Source organism: Lagopus muta, chromosome 5, assembly GCF_023343835.1.
Source record: "Lagopus muta isolate bLagMut1 chromosome 5, bLagMut1 primary, whole genome shotgun sequence".
Taxonomy (NCBI): Eukaryota; Metazoa; Chordata; class Aves; order Galliformes; family Phasianidae; genus Lagopus; species Lagopus muta.
The window spans coordinates 41,405,228-41,426,341 of NC_064437.1; the positions used below are offsets into that span (position 1 = coordinate 41,405,228).

General features: G+C 43.6%; 1 protein-coding gene across 1 annotated transcript in view; it reads left to right on the forward strand.

The window, feature by feature from the left end:
• LOC125693397 (collagen alpha-1(XIII) chain-like) overlaps positions 1 to 20,385 on the forward strand; it is a 56,266-nt gene extending 35,881 nt beyond the window's left edge. The window contains exons 32-42 of the mRNA XM_048945309.1: positions 644 to 697; positions 1,444 to 1,485; positions 1,997 to 2,023; positions 2,915 to 2,995; positions 4,797 to 4,832; positions 5,842 to 5,895; positions 6,182 to 6,235; positions 6,896 to 6,931; positions 10,096 to 10,182; positions 14,122 to 14,160; positions 14,401 to 20,385. Coding sequence (XP_048801266.1) covers positions 644 to 697; positions 1,444 to 1,485; positions 1,997 to 2,023; positions 2,915 to 2,995; positions 4,797 to 4,832; positions 5,842 to 5,895; positions 6,182 to 6,235; positions 6,896 to 6,931; positions 10,096 to 10,182; positions 14,122 to 14,160; positions 14,401 to 14,403 — 513 coding nt within the window. The 3' untranslated portion in view covers positions 14,404 to 20,385. The remainder of the gene's footprint in view (positions 1 to 643; positions 698 to 1,443; positions 1,486 to 1,996; positions 2,024 to 2,914; positions 2,996 to 4,796; positions 4,833 to 5,841; positions 5,896 to 6,181; positions 6,236 to 6,895; positions 6,932 to 10,095; positions 10,183 to 14,121; positions 14,161 to 14,400) is intronic.
• The last annotated feature ends 729 nt before the right edge of the window (positions 20,386 to 21,114 follow it).

A 21,114-nucleotide genomic window follows, 5' to 3' on the forward strand; every position in this document is an offset into this window, starting at 1 on the left:
TGACCTTTCCTGCTCAGTGAATTAAAAACAGTACAGAGCAACACGTGTTTTCCAAAGTGCAGTATATCTCAGGATCCTTAGACCATCCTATCCCTTGGAGTTAGGTGCTTCAGCATCAGCAGACGTCTGTCAGATCTCCAGCAGCAGGCAGGCAGCCAGTTGAGCATTAGTTCCCACTGCTCTCTGGCAGTGCTGGGCTCTGGAAGCTGCCTGTAAAGCCTGTACAGCTAAGGCGGCCCATACTTAGTTTGCTGTCAGCATGAGGCTTCTTCTGAGTGGCTTGCTGTACTCCCTCCCTGGGAGGCTGTAGTGCAACAGAGATGTCAGGCTGTTATTGGGGAAAGGTGGACAAAGTCCCATGCTCCCCTTACACAGCCCCAGGACACCGCTCCCAGAGACCTCCTGTTTTGTAAAGCTGCCATCTCTGGAAGCAGAGGTGCTGAAGAGACATCAGTGAGCTGTTAGTGAAGCTTTGAGATGCTTTCAGAAATGCCACACTTTTGGCATTCAGAAGTATAGTATAGTCTCACTCCTCCTTTTGGGCACTGTTGCTTCTCAGCATCTGGGTGGTTGACACGTGGCTTCTGAAGGAGTGAGACTCCAGAAGGCAGCTGGCAGTGACAGGCTGTGTTGTTGTGTGCAGGGAGAGAAGGGTCAGCCTGGGGAGCGTGGAGACAAAGGAAATCCAGGAGAATCGGTAGGTCACCTATCTCATTTCCTTTCTGCAGCAGGGGAGGGATGGCTTTGGCAGCAGACATCCTCTTATGATGCATCCCACAAGCTTTACCTCATGGGACTGAACTGCCAGAATTGCTGGCCACCTTTAGCTCCTGATGCCCTACTTTTCTTCTACACAAGAACAGTCTAACTCATAAGCAATCAATAATGAATGCCTAAGGAAGAGCACAAGATAATTGGAAGCACACAGTTACTTTCCTCAACATTTGTGGTGAAGGATTTTTTCTAAAAAAAATACCTGCCTGGACCTAGATATTTTCAATATATGTTTGCTTAATGAATTTGCCCCTTTTCTCCTCAAAGCTCACTGAACTTCCATCATGCCCTGCAGTGAGGAGTCCCTCAGGCTATCAGTATTCATGTTTGTAGAGCTAGCTACCTTCTTTCTTATACTTTGAAACAGCTAGCTGAAGTAACAGTGCAAGACTAGTGGAAGTGTATTTTTTTCTGTAAAAATATCACTGCTTTCCTTTCCTCTAAATCTCTGCAACTACTGCAATAACCCCTTCCAGCATCCTGCTGCTGCTTCTTGGCTACTCTGTCCTGGATTGCTGTCGCTTCTGAACGCAGCCCTCTGGGGCAGTCCAGGTTTCCAAGCCTGGTGGAGCTCAGCTGCTCCATGTGCCCTGCCTCCCCCCTGAGCAGTTCCCCTTCACATGCTGAAGCCAGCAGCTTGACACTGACTTCTCTCGCATTGTTTTCTAGATGTCTGGCCCCCCCGGACCTCAAGGCCCACCAGGACCTCCAGTAAGTGTTGTGATTCACCTGAGGAGAGAGGCACTGGGAGTGTGAATGAGATGAAAGTGGCTGGGGAGGATTTGAGGTGCAGAAAACTGCCAGAAACACTGCAGCATTGAAGCAGCAATGCACTTAGTGTCACTTCCAGAACTACCTCCAGGGTAGGTCAGAGCTACGATGAGCTGGGAAGTTAAAAGGTGAGAGGTTAGATTAGCCTGAGATGAAAGGGAAGACAGTAGTGAGATGGGATGGACAGGATTAAAAGGATCAAGTGCAAAAATGGTCTTAATAGCAAGCCTGGCCTGCTGCCAGGTTGTTCTTGGCGAGAGCCTCCTCATTGCCAGATGAGAACAGTACGTGAAGTGCCCTTTACACAAATAAAGAGGCCTTTGGGCTAAGCATTTGTGCCCTCAGTGTATCAGGAAATGAAAGCTTTATGCTGCCCAGTGAACTGGCGTGCCTGGGCTTTAAGGCACACCCTTAAGTGTTGCTCATATCTCGTTTCTCATTCCAAACACAGGGTCTTCAGGGCCTTCCAGGACCAAAGGTAAGGCTGTCAAATTTTCAATCCTGAAATTTTGCTAGAGTTATCCAAAGTGCCAGAATTCCTCACAGCAGCAGCTTCCCGGCTTTCAAAGTTGCCGTTCTTCCATATTGGGTAAGAGAACAAAACTGTATATTATCCTGAAGGGACTGGACTAGTAGCATCCATCCAGAAAAGTGGTCATTTTCTCCTGTTCTCAGCCAGAGAAGTGGGAAGCCTCTGGTCCTTGGAAATTTTCCCATGAGAACATAGCTGAAATCTCTGTCTGAAGGGTAAAGGTCTGTACAGCGGGATGGACAACCTGCCATACAATCCAAAGTAACTGAGCTCTATTTTAAAATTAGCCAGGTTCGATGTGCTGTACATCCTGCTGTAATGCCATTAAGAACTTCACTGTTCTCAGGGATTTAAAGCTTTCTCATCTCCATCTACATGTGCTTATGCCCAATCTACTGGCTGGCAGGTGCAAAGGAAAGGGAAAGTCTGTTTTCCAAAAGATTTTGACTTTTTTCAAAGCTTATAGACACTGGTCATTCCCTTCCAATGAACTGTCAGTTTAAAATTCAAAGCCACCCTCTCAGATCATTGCCAGATACTTGCGTTTACCTGATGCTCCCTGCAAGAGCAGGGAGAACAATACAGCAGGAAGATCTGTTCCCCTTTGACCATCTTTAATTATCCTCTGGACCTGACTGTCCTCTTACAGGCATTGATTAGAACAAGTCACTTTGACTGATGCTGGTTTTCTTCTGATTGAACCAAGAATTGGGCTAAAGCACAGCTCTTTTTTTGCTGCCTCTCGCATTCTCTGTTTCTTTGTTGCTCTTGGAATGAAGGATTGTTTGCTATATAAGTGCTGTCATGGTGGATTTATTTTCTTCATCCTTCCTTTAGGGGGAAGCAGGGATTGATGGAATGAAAGGAGAGAAGGGTGTCCAGGGTGAAAAAGGAGACAGAGGGCCACTGGGATTACCCGTAAGTATCCAGGAAGCAGGCAGTGCTTTACAAGCCAAACTGGTATCAGCCGTAAAAAGATCTCTTGGTAGGAGATGCATGCAGGGATTTGATACGTAAAGTCAGAGAAAGAGATGGTCTATAAATAGCAGTGCCATTGCTTCTTAAACTCGCAAAGCCTCCATTTCTGTACGCAACCTGTGATCCTTTTAGCAATCTTTTTAGTTCTTCCTGCTTCTGGCAGCTCTGGGAAAAGCAGTAGCTTTCCCATAGGTCACTTGCAACCTCTGTAACTGGCCTTGCATCATCTCCCTGAAGCACAAAGACGTGCAGAAGTGAAAAGGAGACACTTTCCCAACAGTTTGTTTCCTGGGCAGGCTTTGTACAAAAGTGTGGCATTTCTGAAAGCATCCAACCCTTGCTGTCCAATGCTTTCCTATCACTTCTGCAATGGAAACGATGCTTTCCCTGATGCAGGAGAGGCTTCCTGTATTCCTTGCTGTAGATTAATTCAGGATGAAAGTAGTGCTAACGCATTGCTTAGCTTACAAGGAAGGATTTTGGCAGAATGGTAAAATTGCACAAGCTTCAGATACAAACCTGAGAATTTTGCAAAGAAAAGCTCACAGATCATATCTACTAAAAGCCTCTACAGCAGGTATCTGAGACTCATCTGCTGCTGATGAGTTAGCAGTAACTTAGTTCTACTCAGTTGCTCGGATGGTGAATGTGCTCGTGTGAATGCACTGATGGTAAAGCACACCCTCTCTCTTCACTAAATGGTACTGACTGGAAACGAGCACTGCCAAGAGTGCATCTCGTGCTTTATGATTTTGTTGTCAGATTTTGTTTGATCACACAAAGCTGACTTTGGCTGAAATGTGCACATCTTTGTTTGTAAAATGTTTTCCTGTATTTATAGCAGTCACCTTCCTGCCTCTGGTGCATTTCATCTGACTGTAGGCACCTAACTGAGCTCATAAGGTGTGTTTTTGCCATGGGCTGCACACATGGCATGGGGAGAAATTGATGCTTTCAGAAGGCTCTAATCTGAAGGGCAGTGAAGCCAGGAGAAGTAAAACCTCAGTTCCCATTCTGCTCTGAGAAATGCAGATGGGAGCTTTCTGTGCAAAAACAGTTATTCTTTAAAGTCTATGCAGTACTAGGACAGGGAAAGGATGTTCTTGCGACCATCTGAGCACAAGACACCCCAAGAGTTACCATGCATTGAACCCCATCAGCCATCAGGGCCCCATGCCTGCATTCCTGTTCTTGGTCTTTTGACCTCTGTAGTCCAACAGCATCAAAGCCCCCTGGCTCACAAGGGTTCCTGAGCTGTGGAGTGGGGAGGACTGTCTCAAAAATGTTCTTGTTGAAATGTTCTGTTGGACCAGTGATAGCAGCTGGCTAACTAAGCCCTGAACAGAACAACTGCTAGGTTTCATGCTGAGAAAATTAAGGGCAACCCAGTTCTGCCACAAAGGCAGTGCAGGTTTCAGCTGTCACGTTGTCCTTGTCTGCAACAGAGCAGACTTTTCCTCAGAGGTTTTCTTGATGGCACGGAAAGAGGGGAAATTTGCATTCTGAGGGGGATCCAAATGTTACAGGCCAATATTATACGTATTCAATGTTTCTGTGTTTTTGTTGGTTTGCTTGTAAGCACCATCATCTGTCCTTGAGATCTTAGCTTTTGTTGATTGCAAGTGTATGTTTGTCTGGAGTCACTGCTTCACTCACCTCTCCCCTCCCCTCTCCTCTCCCCCCTCACCCTCTTCCCCTTTCCTCTTGCCTTGTTTTTGTTCACCTTTCCCCATCTGTTCAGGGTGCTTCAGGTTTAGACGGCAGGCCTGGACCACCGGTGAGTTCCATTTCTCCATTGCCCTATGTTCCTCTCCCCAGTACTGTGACTTGTCTCGTCTTTTTCACCAGTCTTGTTTACACCAAAAATAACATTATTTTCTCCAAAGCAGGTTTGGAATGGGGGGAGGGGGGGAGTGTTAAACTTAAGGATGAGAAGTGATAAACTTGTCTCTTGATACTGTGAGTCTGTCTGGATCCCAGCATCATAGCCTACTTGTTCCACTTCATCTCAATAACAAGACAAATTCTGCATGGTTCAGTGACACTCGGTTCTCCTGTCTGCTTTGTTGTGAGGGGTCTCCATCTCTATCCTGTCATTCTCCACAGTCACCTTGCTTGCAGCCTTTTCACAACAGCAGCTGTTGCCACTGTGTGACAGAAGTACACACAGTAGAGTTAGGAAGGTAAATGCCTCACTGTGCAACAGTGTGGGACAAATCTGAAGGCTGTGCTTTATCTAGGCTGCAGAATGCGGTCTGGAAGAATTGAAGCAGACCCTTCAACAGGCAGTGCTCCAAAACAAGTTTCACAGGTGTCTTTCAACTTGCATGACTGGCTGCAAACTCTTTTATTTTTGCCATCTCAGCTGACACTGGGGGGAAGGAAATGATAGAAAGAAAAGAAACTCACTTAATATATTTCTAAATAGCCTTTGTTCTGCTACAGCTTTCAGCCTTGTCTGTGACAAACAGGAGAGAAAAAATCCATCGTGGCAGTAATAGAAATGCTTATTGTAACAACCGCCAAGGCATGGCTTCAAAATTAGGAAAGGACACTCTGTGAGATGGTGCTGGTGCAGTTCCTATGCATAGTCTTCGGATGGCATGCAAGAACTTCTTCAAACCCATCACCACCATCACTGAAAGCTGTAGTGGTGCTAGATGCCTTTAAACACTGGACTGTCCTTCTCAGCTGTGCTTTTTCCTGAGGGAGCAGCAGCGTCTCCTGGCTTTAACAAAGCCCCACAGTAAGAATGACCTGGTGTGTTTTCCTCCCTGCAACTACAGGGTACTCCAGGACCAATTGGGGTTTCGGGACCAGCAGGACCAAAAGGAGAAAGGGTGAGTTTGTTTCAAAACTGAGCAGTACTTTGTAACTTCTTTGAAGATATGACAGCTCCTTAAAATGGGGAAGCTCTGTGTCTTTCTAGGAGCTGGATTTTTTTCTCTCTCTGTGTATGAAAGACCCCCAGTTGGCATCTTTGACTTCTGTCTTTTTCTTGGGGATTTAGGGGCTTTAAAACACATCTTTTACATTTCCTCTCTAGTATTTTATTAGTCATTGTTGTGCTGCCTGTTCATACTGAATGGGTGTGTAACAGTTTCTACTCTTCTGTCTCTATTTCAGGGTAGTAAAGGAGATCCTGGAGTTGTAGGACCAATGGGACCAGCAGGACTTCCTGTAAGTACAGGAGTACTAGGGATTTGCCATCTACAAGTTCCTATTTTGTTGTGGTTGATAGCTTAAATTGCTGTTGCAAACAGCATTTGCAACTTCAGCTAGGTTAGGTGTTAAATAACCAAATTTAAGGGCTTAAATATCCTATGGGAGTGAAAGAAAGAGCTGAGTAGTTTCAGAGAAGTCATTCAGAATGAGGCAGACAAAGCTGAAGCGAACTGTTAACTTACCACAGTCCTCAAACTACCAAAAGAAGCGGCGTGAGACTCCCAGGATTTGTATCTTAGTCCAGAGTCACAGAATTGTAGGAGTTGAAAGGGACTCTGGAGATCATGAAGTCCAACCCCCTGCTAAAGCAGGTAGACATCCAGGTGTCTGCAGTGAGAAGGCAGAGTCTTTTCATCACAGTGACAAAAATTGCCTTCAGTGAAGTTAATTCTCTGTTTTTTCAGCTTGTCTTGCTTCTGACTTAGAGAAAAAGCAGTGGTGTTTTAGCCTGGATGATCTAACGGAGGTGGGAAGAAAGTAGTCTACAGGAAGTGTTAGATTTTACCATCTAGTAATTGATATAAGCGGAAGGGACAAACTCTTGGGCACAAATCCTTCTTTTTGAGTGGGCATACAATGTTAAAGTATTTCTATTTTTGTGCTGATGCATTTCAGGGTTTACAAGGTCTGCCAGGTGACAAAGGAATCCGGGTAAGTTACCAAGCAAATTTTGTTCTTTGCACAGCGGTTATTTCTGGGCAATGTAAAGATAGCTAGCATGTAATTCTGTCTGTTAGACTTTCACATTAATCACTTTACTACCTGTATTTTAGAAGGTGATACCTGTAGTTTATGTCATCCTCTAGGACATCACACTGTATCTCTCTGAAAGATGCAGGATGGATTTTCTGATGTTTCACTGTTGTCATAACTCTGTTGTCACTGAAGCATAGGGCTTCATGTGTAATAGAGTTAAACCACATGTCACACTTTAGGAAATCCTACTCTCTGTTTTGTGATGTACGTAGAGAACTATGAGAGCTACCATGAGAACTGAGACACAGCTGCTAAATCTTACTAAGTTACTTTTGAATTTGCACTGAAGCATGAAAAAGAAGGTTGACCTCAAGCAAATGATTCTCCAGAGAATCTGGAAGAGAGAAATTGAGAGATGATAAATTCATGTACATTAAGGAATTGGACATGAAGTCTTCTCAGGCTTTGCCCTGAGTGGATGTGCTGAAGAGTTGGGTCAGAACCAATATTGCGAATGGCTGCTCTTCTGCCTAAACACCTGTGTTCTAGAAGGATAGCCCTGACTAAAAAGCATGCATTGAAGCTCTTCTTCCATTCAGTTCTCAGTGACATGAGGAGTTTTTTGTTTGTGAAGGCCCCAAATATTTCTGATTAAAAACAGAAAAAAGACCAATGGTTGAATATAATTTATATTTAGAAGTGTAAATGACTTCTGGATTATGGTTTTAAGATTACAATTGTGTAAATATATCAAGCAGTTTAATACAGTATATGTGTATGTATTTTTGTGTGTATTCACACATACACATGCATACTTTCTTCATAAGACTCTGGTATCACCTAAATTTACCTGAAAATAAGTTCATATGCCCATGCAGTGATTTCATGATATGAATTTGCTTTTTGTACATACTGAGTGGTGTTCTCTGTTCTTATCTGCAATGTATTTCTGATCTTACTCTGCATAGATTGAGCAGTTCTGAAAAGCAGTAGCCAATTGGCATCTTAAACTAGGGGAGAAAGGTATCCTGGGAGCTCCAAAGTTCTCCCCTTTTTTAATTATTCCATTTCTGGCTTTGCTTCTTAACTTCCTCCTTATTAAGATGTATGATGTTTTGTTTTACGTGGCTTATAAACAGAAAATGGCCGTAACAGAATTCCTAGACTTCTTCAGTTGGTTTTTCACTGGGTTTTTCACTGACTGTAAATAAGCTACTAGGATTTCCCTGAGCCCTCAGCTATATTGTCTGAATGCCTCCATCCCTTTGAAGTCATTGCAGACATCTTACCAGCACCATTTAGGAGAGCTTGACCCAGTGCTTGTTCCCCAGGATTTGCTCTGCTGCCTGGTATTCCCAACTGAGCACTAGTTTTCCCTCAATGGGGCACAGCTGCTGTGCCAGAACCTCCTCAGAAATGAGAGACAATCTCCCCCAAATTAACTGCTGGCAAAACTGTGACAGTTCAGCCAGGAGACCTCAAAATGAATGAGAAGAAATCTGTGAAGTTAAAGAAAAGGCAGCACTCTGACCTGACCTGTTCTACAGGGGGTTGGGTCCAGGGATGCCACACCTGGCTTTTTGGAAGTGGGAGATGTGTTTCCTTGGGAAACCTCACTTCATTTTTATTTTTTTTCTTTCTGGCCAGCTGCAGTATGCATGGCACTTTCATATGAAGCTTTTCAGTGTTGAGTACATTAAAAATTGAAAATCAGCTCTGTTAAGCTTCTGAACAGTTTGCCAAAACCCTCTGTGCACCCTCTTAGTTCCTTTAGGCCAAGTAGTGCTTTTTAAACCCCAGTAACCCTCCTGCTGCCTGTTGCTCAGTACACTCAGGACACGTAGAGCCAAGATGGTGGCACCAGGTTACGATGGGAGCAGACAGCCCTTCAGAAAACCCAGCTGAAAAAGTGTCAACCCTATCTTTTGCTACTAAGCTGATATCTTTGCTGCTGTTCTAATGCCTGTATTTTTTTCTCATGTGTGTATGTGTGTCTTCCTCGCTCCTACAGGTCCACCTTTGTCCCCTTTATCCCTTCCTCCTCTTCCGCCTTTCTTCCTGGTTCCTTCCTCCTCCCTCCAGAGCAACCCATGCTGCATTTTCCTGGATCATTCCCTGTTCCAGTGCTTGGTTCTGGGTGATTCCGTCTCGTTGCTTCTGCTCTCCCATCCATTTCTCCTGCCAGCTTTGAGTTTAACACATTTTAAAGAAGAAACAGCAGCCTGTGCTGTCTGATGTTATCCCTAAATTCCTTTAACCTTCCCCACAAGGACCCTAAATTCAATTCCCTGTGCAGCAGCCCCTTTCCCTGTTTATGCTCAGCAGCTTTGGTAATTTCCTCAGTTATACAGAAAGATTTGCTGTCAATATGACCAGCAAATACCCATGTAACACCCAGCCTTGGCTGACCTGCTGTGGGTAGGACATATCGTCTCTCACTGAAGAGGAACCATAGGACATCTGGATATTCCCTTGGCCACAGCTATGGCTGGCTTTCATTGACCCACTGCTTCCCCTTGCAGGAGAACAAGGCTCCTCTTTGGTTATGTCAGTGGCTTTTTTCTCCTTCTAAAACGTTCCCATGGATGAGAATTTATTTCTGAATGAGAATGCAGAGAAGAAAAAGTAACATCAGCACAAGGAGCCTGGGCCAGCAATGCCTCACAACCACAACAGGAGGTCCTGATTGGGCTCTGCCTCAAGGCTTGTTCCCAAGAGCACTGCTGCCAATCACCAGCTGATGAGAGCAAGTAGCATACAATGTCTGGAGGAGGTTTTCCCATCCTCTCTTCCCACTGGCATATGAGAAGCCCAGGGAAGTGGTCATAACAACAGTGCAGTGCTCCGCTGCTATGGCACTCCACCTTCCTTTGATGCAGTGCCTGCCATCATCTGTCAGTGTGGGATTTTAGGAATGGCCCTTGTGTTTGTACAGCTTAGGAAAGGTTAGTAGTACCATATGTTGCTCTTCACTTACCATCTCAAAGGGAGGTTTCTCTTCTTTTAAAATGTTGCCTACGCGTTCATCATTTTTAAACTATTGCTGACATTTGTTTGAAATGGATGATCCTAAAGCTTTTGTGTATTCTTTTTTTCTTGGACTAAACTGTTATTTACAGGGGGAGAGGGGCAAGAAAGGCTCTAGAGGGTCTAAAGGGGATAAGGGAGACCAAGGAGCGCCTGGATTAGATGCACCCTGTCCGTTGGTATGTTCTGTTTTATCAAATGCATTGTTTTAAGATGTGTTGGTGGGGAAAAGAGAACCTCCTTTGCTGCTAGCTATGATTTTTCCTTTGGAAGCGTTCAGTGTCATCATGTCTCCACAAGAGCAAAACTGGTTTTGTTGCCTTGGAGTAACAGCCAGCCAATGTAATTGCCTGAGAATGACACAGGACACTCGAGCCGCATTACCCAGACCGGAAGCACATCTCAGTTATTTTCAATGGAATACGTTTGTGCCAAGATACACTGTCTGTAAATCTAGATGTAAATTTATGAATATGTATACATTTTCATCTAAACTCATGCACTGCAGTGAACGTGCTGCCAGAAATGACCATAAATCCCAGGAGCACTTGTGCTTCGTGCTTCTAGAAATTCACGTGCTGGAATTTCCAGTGAGGGTAGGAAGAACGGATGATTTGCAAACAGATGAGATACTGTTCCCATCATCTCCAGTTTAACTCACTCACACTGATTTGTAGATTGCAGAAAAACAGGCAGCTGATCACACAGACAAACTAAAACAGAGAACAGTGCCATATTGGGTATGCAGCAGAGTGCCCTGTGACAGTCCCAGTGCAGGACCGTGCCTGTCCTCCGGTGCCATGGAGGTGACTGGCATCAACTGAAATAACGATAGTGGTTGATTTCATAAACAGGGTCTCCGAGGTTTTAAAGGCGAGAAGGGTGAGCCGGGGTTACCTGGGCTGGACGGGCTGGATGCCCCATGCCCATTGGTATGGCGTACCTTCCCTTTCCTGCATGTTTGTTTGCTTTCATATCTTGGTTGTTATTTTCTGGTACCTCCATGTAGTTGCATGCCCTAGAGATGTATGACAGCTCTTTCCTCACCTCTCTCCATCCCACCTCCTTCACACCGCTGTTGTCAGAAACAGCCTTTTTCTTCCTATGATTCACAGCTGCTGCCAGTGTTACTTTATGGCATGAGGGAAAATGCAGCAGGAATGAGAATTTAAATGCTGCTTCAGTTCTCACTTTGCCTTCACTTTGAGATCTTCTGTTAGACTAATGCACGAAGACTGCCTCTGCACTAGCTTGGTTTCTGAGCCAAGGAGCTGAAATGCTTTCATCCTTCATTAACATTAATTGCTTGTATGTGTTTAGCAGTTTGACACTGCTCTGTGTTACTCAGTCACTCTGAATACTGACTGGAAAAATACAGCTGTTAGAGGCCCATGTGAGACGTTACTAGACACCTCCCTCAGCTCCCACTAGATAATTCCTGTTTGTGATTCTTCCCTGAAATGAAAACAGTACCCACAGCATCCAAAATCTTGAACTTGGAATCACCTGTTTTCCCATATCTGTCTATTCTAATATTAAAAAGTGATCACTGTATTAGTGCTTCATTTAACCCAACTACTGAGGCACAAAAGGTATTCAGGAACACTTAACCTCAATTGATTTATAAGTATCCCATTAAAGAACACCAATTTATTCATTCACAGAGATCATTTGTGGACGTGCTGCATTTGGGCGAGGTTGTTGCCCCCTCCAGCTGTCTGCACCACTCCATAATACCCTGAGACTTGTGCTCTCTTGCCCTTCCTGCTCCCATTTAGCATGGCTAGGTTTGCTTGAGGATGACCTTTCCAAACCTTACATTCACTTAGAGATGTTTGCTTTCATTTGCAAGAGATGTGGTATCAGTTCCTTCAACTGGCTGGAAAAATGTATCCCGAGGAAAAACGCAATACCATATTTAGCAGGGCTTTCTAGTTTCCTGGGGAAACTAGCCCTGGAGTTGTCGTTATGAAAGCCTCCATTATTTGGCCTCTGTGAAGTGCCAGCCTTGGTGTTCCTTCCAGCACTCCCTCCTCAGTATGCTCAATAACCATTGTCTCTTCATAGCAGCATGGTGACTACTTGCAAAGCCTCAGTCGCCACTCTGTCAATTCCAGGTAGTACAAAGCAAATCTCAGAAGCAAAATCATGCCTGTGAAGGAACAAAAGCCATGTGTTTCACCTCCCACTGCCAATAGCCAGAATTCCTATGGAATAAGTTTGGTCTGAGTACAGCACCTAATTTCACAGGTGCCAGGCACAGATTCTGCCTGTGCCCCCACAGACTGCCTTTTGTTTGTCCCTGCCTTTCCTGGCCAAATTACAGTGCACACCTCTTCATGCCTATTTTTTTAAGGAAACTTGACAGAAAATGTGGTAAGAAAATCTGTAAGAAACATAGATGCTATTTTTATTTACACAAACAGCATACTGGCATGCAAGCTAGCTTGAGAACTTGAGTAAGCATGGGTTTTGATCCAGCTTGTTTATAAGCTTAGCATCCTGCTGACACACCCATGTGCATAGCTTATGGAGGCCATGAACTAATGATTTACACATTGATATGTGGATGGAGATACTTGATACTAATAAGCATGTCCCATTTCCATTCTCTGCAAATTAGCCTGCAACAAACACTTCCTTATGACCCTGGTCTTCCTTCAATCCCTACACTATAACTCTGCCTTTCCATTCCTTCATGAACCTAACTTTCCATTTCCTCCTGCAACGCACTGCACCAGTCACTCCTACCACCAGCAGAGTACCAATGGGAATGCCACAAGTTACCCAGTAGTCAATTGATCTGAAGTTCAGCATTTCCCCATAGTGGGAGGAGAGGGGGGTGAAAATATACCACAAGGGGGACTATAGTCCAAAAAATTGATTCAGAAAGCAGCATGGTTGCAGCATCAGGACACTATCAGTTCATGATAAGCATCAGTTCTTCTAAGCATCTTTCTGATAGGTAGTTTTTGTCCCAATATGCTACTGTGCATTTGCTTTTCTATTTGCTGTGTTTTGTTCCCTTCTCAAATGGGATGTACTTTCTCACGAGGTACTTGAGGAAGTGAGAACTGAGTCATTTGACTGAAGAAGTGTGCCTGCCTGCCTGGCTCTTTGTACAATCTCACTGCCTGTAGTGGGGTTCTCATGGGGAACAGAATCGGCCCCAGAGCTTCACACTCACACACAAGAAGTATTTGACTTCATGCTGCAAATGTAGCTTCTTGGGCCTGACTTTCCAGCAGCTCATCTGCTCAAGAGCACATTATTATCAACACTGGGTTCCTGTTTTCTCTTGTTACATGCTAATTAATGTCAGTTATTCACAAACACATTTCTCAAATGCTTAGTCTCACATATTTTAGTGGCAAAGTCCTTGAAGTATCCAACCTTCAACATAGAAAAATAATAAAATTGCATCCTGGCCTTGTAGCCCAAGGTTTTGGAGTTGCAGAGTTGAGAGGGTATTTTATAGAAATTTCACTGGTTTATTGGGGCAAAAAACACAAAACCAACCATTCAAAGAGCCAGCTGAGATCCTGGAGCAGGAGTCTCTCAGAGGCAGGAGAGGACAGCTGAGCAGTCTGCCACGTGATAAAGCAAACCTTTCAACACAGGGTGGAAAGGAGATGGAATTTTTTTCCAGGCCCTCCTCAGGAGCCAAAGTTAACGCTGTCCCTGGGGTTTGCCTGGCCTTGCTGTGCCAGGCATGATAACCCACCTCAGTGCTATAGAGCCAGGTCTAGGATATAGACCTGCCATCTTGTGTTCTCCATGGCCAACCTCCTGCTATGCTTCCCTAGCTGAACAGGACCTCCTCTGTTCCTCTCTTCCCTGAGGGAAGCCTGGTTAAGCACCTTCCTTGGAGAAACGTGCACAAGTTTATGGCCCTGGTGTGAGCCTGCAGGCAGCCCCTCCAGCCCCAGCCTTGCTTCCAGCTAGGCTCAGCCACAAGCCTGGGTCACTGCAAGGGGGTGAGGAATATCTGTCCACTATTCCTCCAACCCTGGTTCAGACTGTTTGTTGCAGCTGTAATAGTGAACCCATTCCTTTTATCCTCATTCTTTGCACTGTTTTCTGTTTCCTAAACTGCTATTTCATTCATGCTTCTGCAGGGAGAAGACGGCCTTCCAGTTCAAGGCTGCTGGAATAAGGTAAAACGATCTTGGAAATGGTGGGGCTGTGCTGAGTTGGCAGTGCATGCTGTCTGGCTGAGAGCAGCATAGGTGTGGAGGCATGCATGGGTTTTCCAGGACCATACCTCTGAGAAGCAGGAAGCAAAACTCTCCTTTGTTTTACACCAGCGTTCAGTTTTGTGGGTCGAAAAAGGAGAGAATTGCATTCCCCATGGCTGAGGAATTGGCACTAACGTTTGTTTATCTCTTCTTTTGCAGTGATTGTTCTAACCCTGGACTGGCCTGTGTGTGTTATTGTACATAGAATATTTATTTTTATACAGCATTCTTCTCTGAAATGCTCAAAGTTATGCATTTTTACGAATTATCAAGAAGCTGCATATTTTTTGTACAGGAAATACTAGATCTCCCTTCGTCCCTGTTTGTCAGTTCTCTGTGTATGTCTTCATTACGCTTGTTTTGTCATGGAGTACAGCTGTAATATTTACATGATACGTGTGTGCACATGATGGATATAGGAACTTAATAAATTATTGCATTAAAAGTGCCCAAAAAAACTGCCCTGTATACCTTCTAAAGCAATTTTTTTTCAAGCTGGAGTCATTCAAGATTATTTCAAAATACGATGTATTTTTATTAAAGAAAAACATTTACAGGTCCTTGTTGATTCAATTAAGGTATTCCTGGGAAAACACACAGTATAATGGGAACTTAGAGATTCCCTGACTCATCGTTGTGGAACAAGATGATGTTTCATGAGCAGATTCAGACAGCCAAGTGCAACCCACCACAGTTCCTTAGGGCGGCCCAGTGCCTGTGCAAGAAACAGAACACCTCAAAGGCCGTACTGGCTGACTCTTGCCTCTGGCCTTAGCCATTACTTACCTGGATTAACTCCCATGATGATAAGTCCAGGAATTTAAGAATCTTCCTGAATCATGGGCCTGCAACTACCTTCATTTAAAATCAAACGTATGGTAGAATACCTTGATGATATCCTAATGAATATTTATTAGATAAACCAATCCACGTAGCTCTTTTAATGCTAACCAAAGTTGCATGGAAGTTTGGAGTGCGTCATCATAATTTGCATGTGTACATCTTAACAATCCTCCTTGTCCTACCTTTGTTAATGTCTAAAGCCTAAATTATCCATTAAGAAAATAATCAGACTAAATGAACATCACGACATGCTCAGAAACTTAGCAGAAGCGTGGAAACCTGAACTGAGTTTCCTCTAAGAAGCAGCAGATTTTCTATTGCCCTGAGTCTTTTGCTCCCTGCCCCACAGCTCCACTCTCAGATTGCCCTGGGAGTCAGAAACTCCCTGTAATGTTCATTATTTTTACAAACATGTCTTTCTATGCCAACATTGTCCTTTGGATGAAACTCTTCCACGTGCAGTGAGATGCTTGGGGTGCTGGAAAAGAAAGAAAGCAAGCTGCGGAATACGGAGAGATTCTTGTTTTCTCAGTACCATTAATGTAAAAAGAGCAGTACTTATTTAAGCATGGATGCCATAGGGCTCTAGTGTTTTAATTAGGCACCTGTTGAACACAAAGCAATAAAACCCCAACCAGCTGGCAGGATTGGTTTGAGAAGGTGATAGCAGCAGCTGCATTGAATGTCTTATCTGGTCTTATAACATTGGACCTGTAAGGTAGGTAGTTTGAGTGCTTTACTCCTTCCTAAAAACGCTGGCTATCATTCATCCCCAAAACATACAGATCCACGGAAGAATCTGCTGGTAACTTCTGTTCCCTTTGCTGTCTGTCATATTTTTCTTTTGTAACTGTTGCTTGTGGTTGTAACTGCATGGGAGGACTGCTTTTGTTTGGATTTGCTCCATCATAAAATAGATGGTGGTGTTGTCTTAACGTAACTGCCTGCCTATCACAAGGGTAGGAAAACAGTAACATGTGCGGTGGTTGCTGCTGACCACAGCCTGCCTTTGTTCTGTATTTTGAACTGAAGCAGATAGGTGTTTCAGACTGCATGAACACGAGGGCTGTGGGAATAGAAAACTCATCATCCACTATGGATAAATCAGGGGTTGCAAATCAGAGTGCAATTGTGCCGACCCAAATATAAGTGCCTCACATTTCTAGAACAACCCCAGAGAACTGAATTTGGGTTTGTGCTGTGCCAAATGCAATGGTTCCATTTCTAGATCCCTGCCTGCTAAAATCTGTAGCTAGGCTGTCGCTGTTTGTTGCTGTTAGCTCTGACTGGCTGTTCTCATGTGAAATCCTTTGTCTGCTGCTTCAAGGGTCAAACTCCTTGGCTGATAGCCAAAAAGTGAGATGAGTCTGGGGGTGGAGAAGCTTGAGAAATGACAGCCAAAAAAAAAGAAAAAAAAGAAACAAGAGGGACCTTCCTGAAGATTTGCTGAGATGCTTTGCAAGTTCCCTCCTTGGAGCTTAGGAAGAGTTCTTCAACTGCGCACCAGGAAGCTGTGCCTGGATAACGGCAGTGCGGGAGTCAGCGTGACAACACTCTTTGCTTTGCTTCCTGTCTTCTCTCTGAGGCCAGTGGCAGAGCTGGAAAATGACACCATTTATATTATTCATATTTTTTCCTTTGGTCCTTTTCACTTCAGTCTATTGTTGTGGTCAGACTCTTCAGATGAAGAATCAGGCTCATGTCCCAGCAATCGCTGTATAAATGAGTGCAAGACAGACAGTATTTCAATGGGGGGATCCTTTGATCCAGGAAAGAAATCCTCTTGAACAGTTGTCTTCCAAAAAGTCAGACAAGCCCCATGTGTTCAGTTCGGACTGCTGCTCTGAGAGGGCGTGAGGAAACCTTTTCCTCACACACCACCTTCTCCTGGTAAAGCAGAAAGGAGCTAAGCCTTTTGCTGAAAAGGGAAAGCCGTGCTGGATTTTGAAGGCATGAAGTACTTTGTCAGAGAAAGAAAAATGAGGACTATGGACAACAGAGTTTCATTGAACTGTTCTTTTGCTTCCTGTACTTTGCTTCCTGGAGGTGTTCTCTCTGGAGCCCTCAAGAAATGCACTGTTCTGCTGTCCTACTGAGGCCCTTCTGGTGGGTACCTCTCCACAGGTCTACTTACAGATGGAAATTAATGATCACAAGGGTTGAGTCCCACAGTGACGTGTTCTAATAGATTCAGGTTAAGGAAATGATGATTTGGCAAGGTGCTGCGGGGTGCCACGGATGCACTGGAAGTCAGGACATCCAGCTGGGGATACTTCATACCAACCCAGCTTCCCTCGTTCAGTTCCCATTGCTGAAGGTTAAATTCCATTTGCATGTACTCCATAGTATTTTTCCACCAAAGCTCTTGCAATATGTTAAAAAACTGAAATTAATTACTGCAGATGTATACTGCAGACATGACTCATAACATTTCTACTCCATTGAGTACCTTGGGAATCCAATTTATCCAAGCATTAAAACATATATTTAACTTTGTGTGTGTGATTCCCGTTGGCCTACTATTTGCATATTTAAGTACTCTGGTGAATCAGGGCCATTATTACAGCTAATAATGTTATCTAAGCCATTAGGCAGAACTAAATCACAAGCCACTCTTGTTTCTTCAGAGAGAAAGAGCTGATTGTGAGTTCATACTGATCTATTTTAAAGTTGAGAAGTAGTAACCTTCATTCAAATAGCCTTGGTCAATTCATCTGGAATAGTCCTGCCTTTCTGGAATCCCATGGACACCTCTTCTCACCATTGCACAGAAAGTATACTTCTAATGTAACTCAAGAATTAACAAGTCCTACTTCTAGTCTCACCTGAACAACAGAACCCTAATTGCAATTTTTATCTTTACTCCATAAGTACAGTAGAAAGGCAGTACGTTGTTTCAGTTAGGAACCAGGCTGATGAAAGGGTTTCTCTGTTTTATTTGTAGTTCTTATTTTTATGTTGTTTTTTGTTGTGGGGGGGGAAGGGAAAAGGGGAGTACCTGACCAGAACTGCAGGCGGTAGGTGTGCATTTTTCCTTTTTTTTTTTTTTTTTTTTTTTTTTTTTTAGCAAAAACAATTATGTATATAGTTTGATAACATTACTTCTACATTTCTTTTTATTAATGATATTTTTGGAGCGATGTGTTGGCTCTTTTCTAGAGTTTCCCTTTAAATATATTTTTAATGGGCTTCTGGAATAAGTTTGTAGGAGTTCCTGACCCAAAGTGTCCTGAGGACATTCCTGTTGTGTTGTTTATTTTTTCTCCCTAAGTGCAACAGTAAGATGGTGCTTTCCATAGGCAAACCAATTTTCAGCAGGGATGAATGTATCCCCACAGGCCGTGCCTAGGGACCAGGTGCCAGTGACCTCTCCCGGACAAAATGGTTTCTCTAGAACTCTACACCTAGAGAATTTAAAAGGGCTATGTGACAGGCCAGCCGATTGGTCTCTCCTGTTCTTAAGTGGTCTGTCATAACAAAATGAGTCTGGCAAGAGTCACTGTGTTCTCTTCAGTAGCATTCTACAGCCTAAAATCTCACCGACTTTGCTAAGAAGCTCTGAACCAGCCAACCAGCCATTAAAGATGCTTCTTGAGAACGGCACGCTCTTGGTAGTTACTTACTATATTATTGCTATTGTTTTCCCCTCTAAACCCAGCAGTTTACTTCCTCTTGAGCTCGTCCTTGGGCTTTGCTTCACACTGAGCATACTCAACGGGATGATGCTCTGCTGGATGAGGGCAACCATTTCTTCTACACATTTTGTTTCTCCCTTTGCCCCGTATTGCTTCCTGTTTTTCACGGCCCAAGCAAAATGGGTATTTTCTCTTCTGCATTTTTTAGAAATGCTCAATTGATCACATTTTGATCATTCTTCCAATCACTTTTATTTATTTATCCTTCCTGCCTTCTTGTAGCCCTTTGTTGTCAAAACAGAACAAGAATTAAGACTGTACATGTTAGTCGTTTCAGGAGTGACTGTAAAGCTTCTACTGCTTAAAATGCTACATAGCAAGATCAGTTTAGCTTTATAGTTTTCCTTTGATTGTTTGCTTGCTGAAGTTATCAAATAAATGCTTTTTCTCAAACAGAAAGAATTTAGTCAGTATATTGGAGGTTTTTTGTTTTGTTTTGTTTTGTTTTTGTCATTTGCTTAAGAAAATCCTGCTAGACTCAAGGTTAGTAAGTTAAATGTGTTAGTGATAGATGTGAGAGGATCTTGTATTCTTGCTTTCTCTTGGCTGTGTTTGCCAATCCATTGTTCCCAGCAGGGTTTTGCTGGGAGCATGAAATTCCATTTTGTGATAATTCCATTGTTTTCTCACAATACTGTTTCAAAAATATTTCTTCAGTAAATCTTCCCTTCTGCTCTCCTGCAAAGATTTGCTTTTGCTCTGATGTTGCACGCAAGTGGCAGAGCCATGGAGAGAGCAGCTTCACCCTTCTGGAGAGTCTTGCAGAGAAAGCATGCCATCCCTTGGTGCTCACATCTGGAACGCTCACATCATTGGCACTGCAGCCAACTCTCACCTTCGTGCAACCTGGGCACCACATCGTTTGATGCAGGTCAGATGTGAGTTCATTAATCCCTGCAGGAGGATGATTTCTGAAGCAATTAGTTGTTACATAAGTGGTTTCCTTGAATGGTACGAGAGAGATTTTTAGTTTTTCTTTGGTGGCATAGAACGCGCAGTATTTGATACAGCCGTAGTGATGAGTTATGAGTAAACACTGACAGGGCATTGCTTCTGTGCGTCTCTTGAACACTGTTTGATTGAGACATCTGAGTCTGTATTTGCTTTTTACACTGCTTATACTGAACTTGTATTAGTATTAAATATAGATTGCTATTTGGCTTTCATTGCTGAAGTGCTGTAACGTGATTTTGTATTAGTGGTCATTATTGTTGTTGCACTGCTGACTCTAAGGTGTTATTTCAACTCCTTTGGACGCAGCTTGGAATTTTTAGGCCTTTAAGAAAATTCCACATTAAATAATTGATCTGAGGGAGAGAACAAAGAGCTGTTCTTTCCCATCATCTTTTCATCCGTAGCGGGAGCTTCTTCAGCCAGAACAAGTATTTGCTTTTTCTTTTCTACTTTTTCCTCAGTAATTCAAGAGCTTTGACTATTTTTTTGTCTTTAAAGCATACGTATTCCAGGACAATCTGCATTTGTTACGTATGATGTACATACTTTCTTTTCCCTTTTATAAAAATACCTGTTTACTTATGCATAGTTTGTCTTTTCTTTTAACGCCAACTGATAAACCGTGAATTCTCTGACTTCTTTTCTCACTTGGGGATGATTTTCAGATCAACACTGTAAGGAAACCACGCCATCTGCTGCTAGTTGGTCACCCTGCTGACTGGGAATTAGGTGGGTAGCACATCTCAACCCATTTGGTAGATGGACAGAAGTACCAAATATACTCGTACCACTGCACCAGCCGCATGGAAATAGCTGACTACAGGACAGGGTCCCAGAGTCCGACTTGGTGCCTGTGCTAAGGGAAAAGCAGCAACATCAGTGGAGCTGTATTACTGGAGGCCACAGATCCTGAATCCTCCTGCTGCCTGACCAGCCTTATCCTAAAACCTGAAATAACTCGGCCACAAAACACAAAGCTGCTTGAGTTGTGACAATGAGAGGGATTTAGCAAACATGGAAATGGAGCCAAGACCAGAGGAAGCAGAGGCTGACTCTGAATGGCTCTGCTGTACTTAGATCACCATGATTATCGTTTTGGTGTGACGTCCTGTTCCACTAAATACTGAGGCAATCAATAACAAGGTGTGTGCCACTCTCAAAACCCAAGAGCTGTTTGTTAAGGGATCTGGTTTAAGTAAAACCTGATTTTATTTTATTTTATTTTAAGAATGATTAGGGAGAACAAACAAAAACCCAAAAGACAGAGCCTTTGGGGATGGCAGAACTTGGCCTGTTGGCTTGCTTTTGGCAAGGCATGGTGACAAGGGGAAGGTTCCTTTGGCTTCGAATGCCATGACAGCTATTGTGGTGATCGCACTGT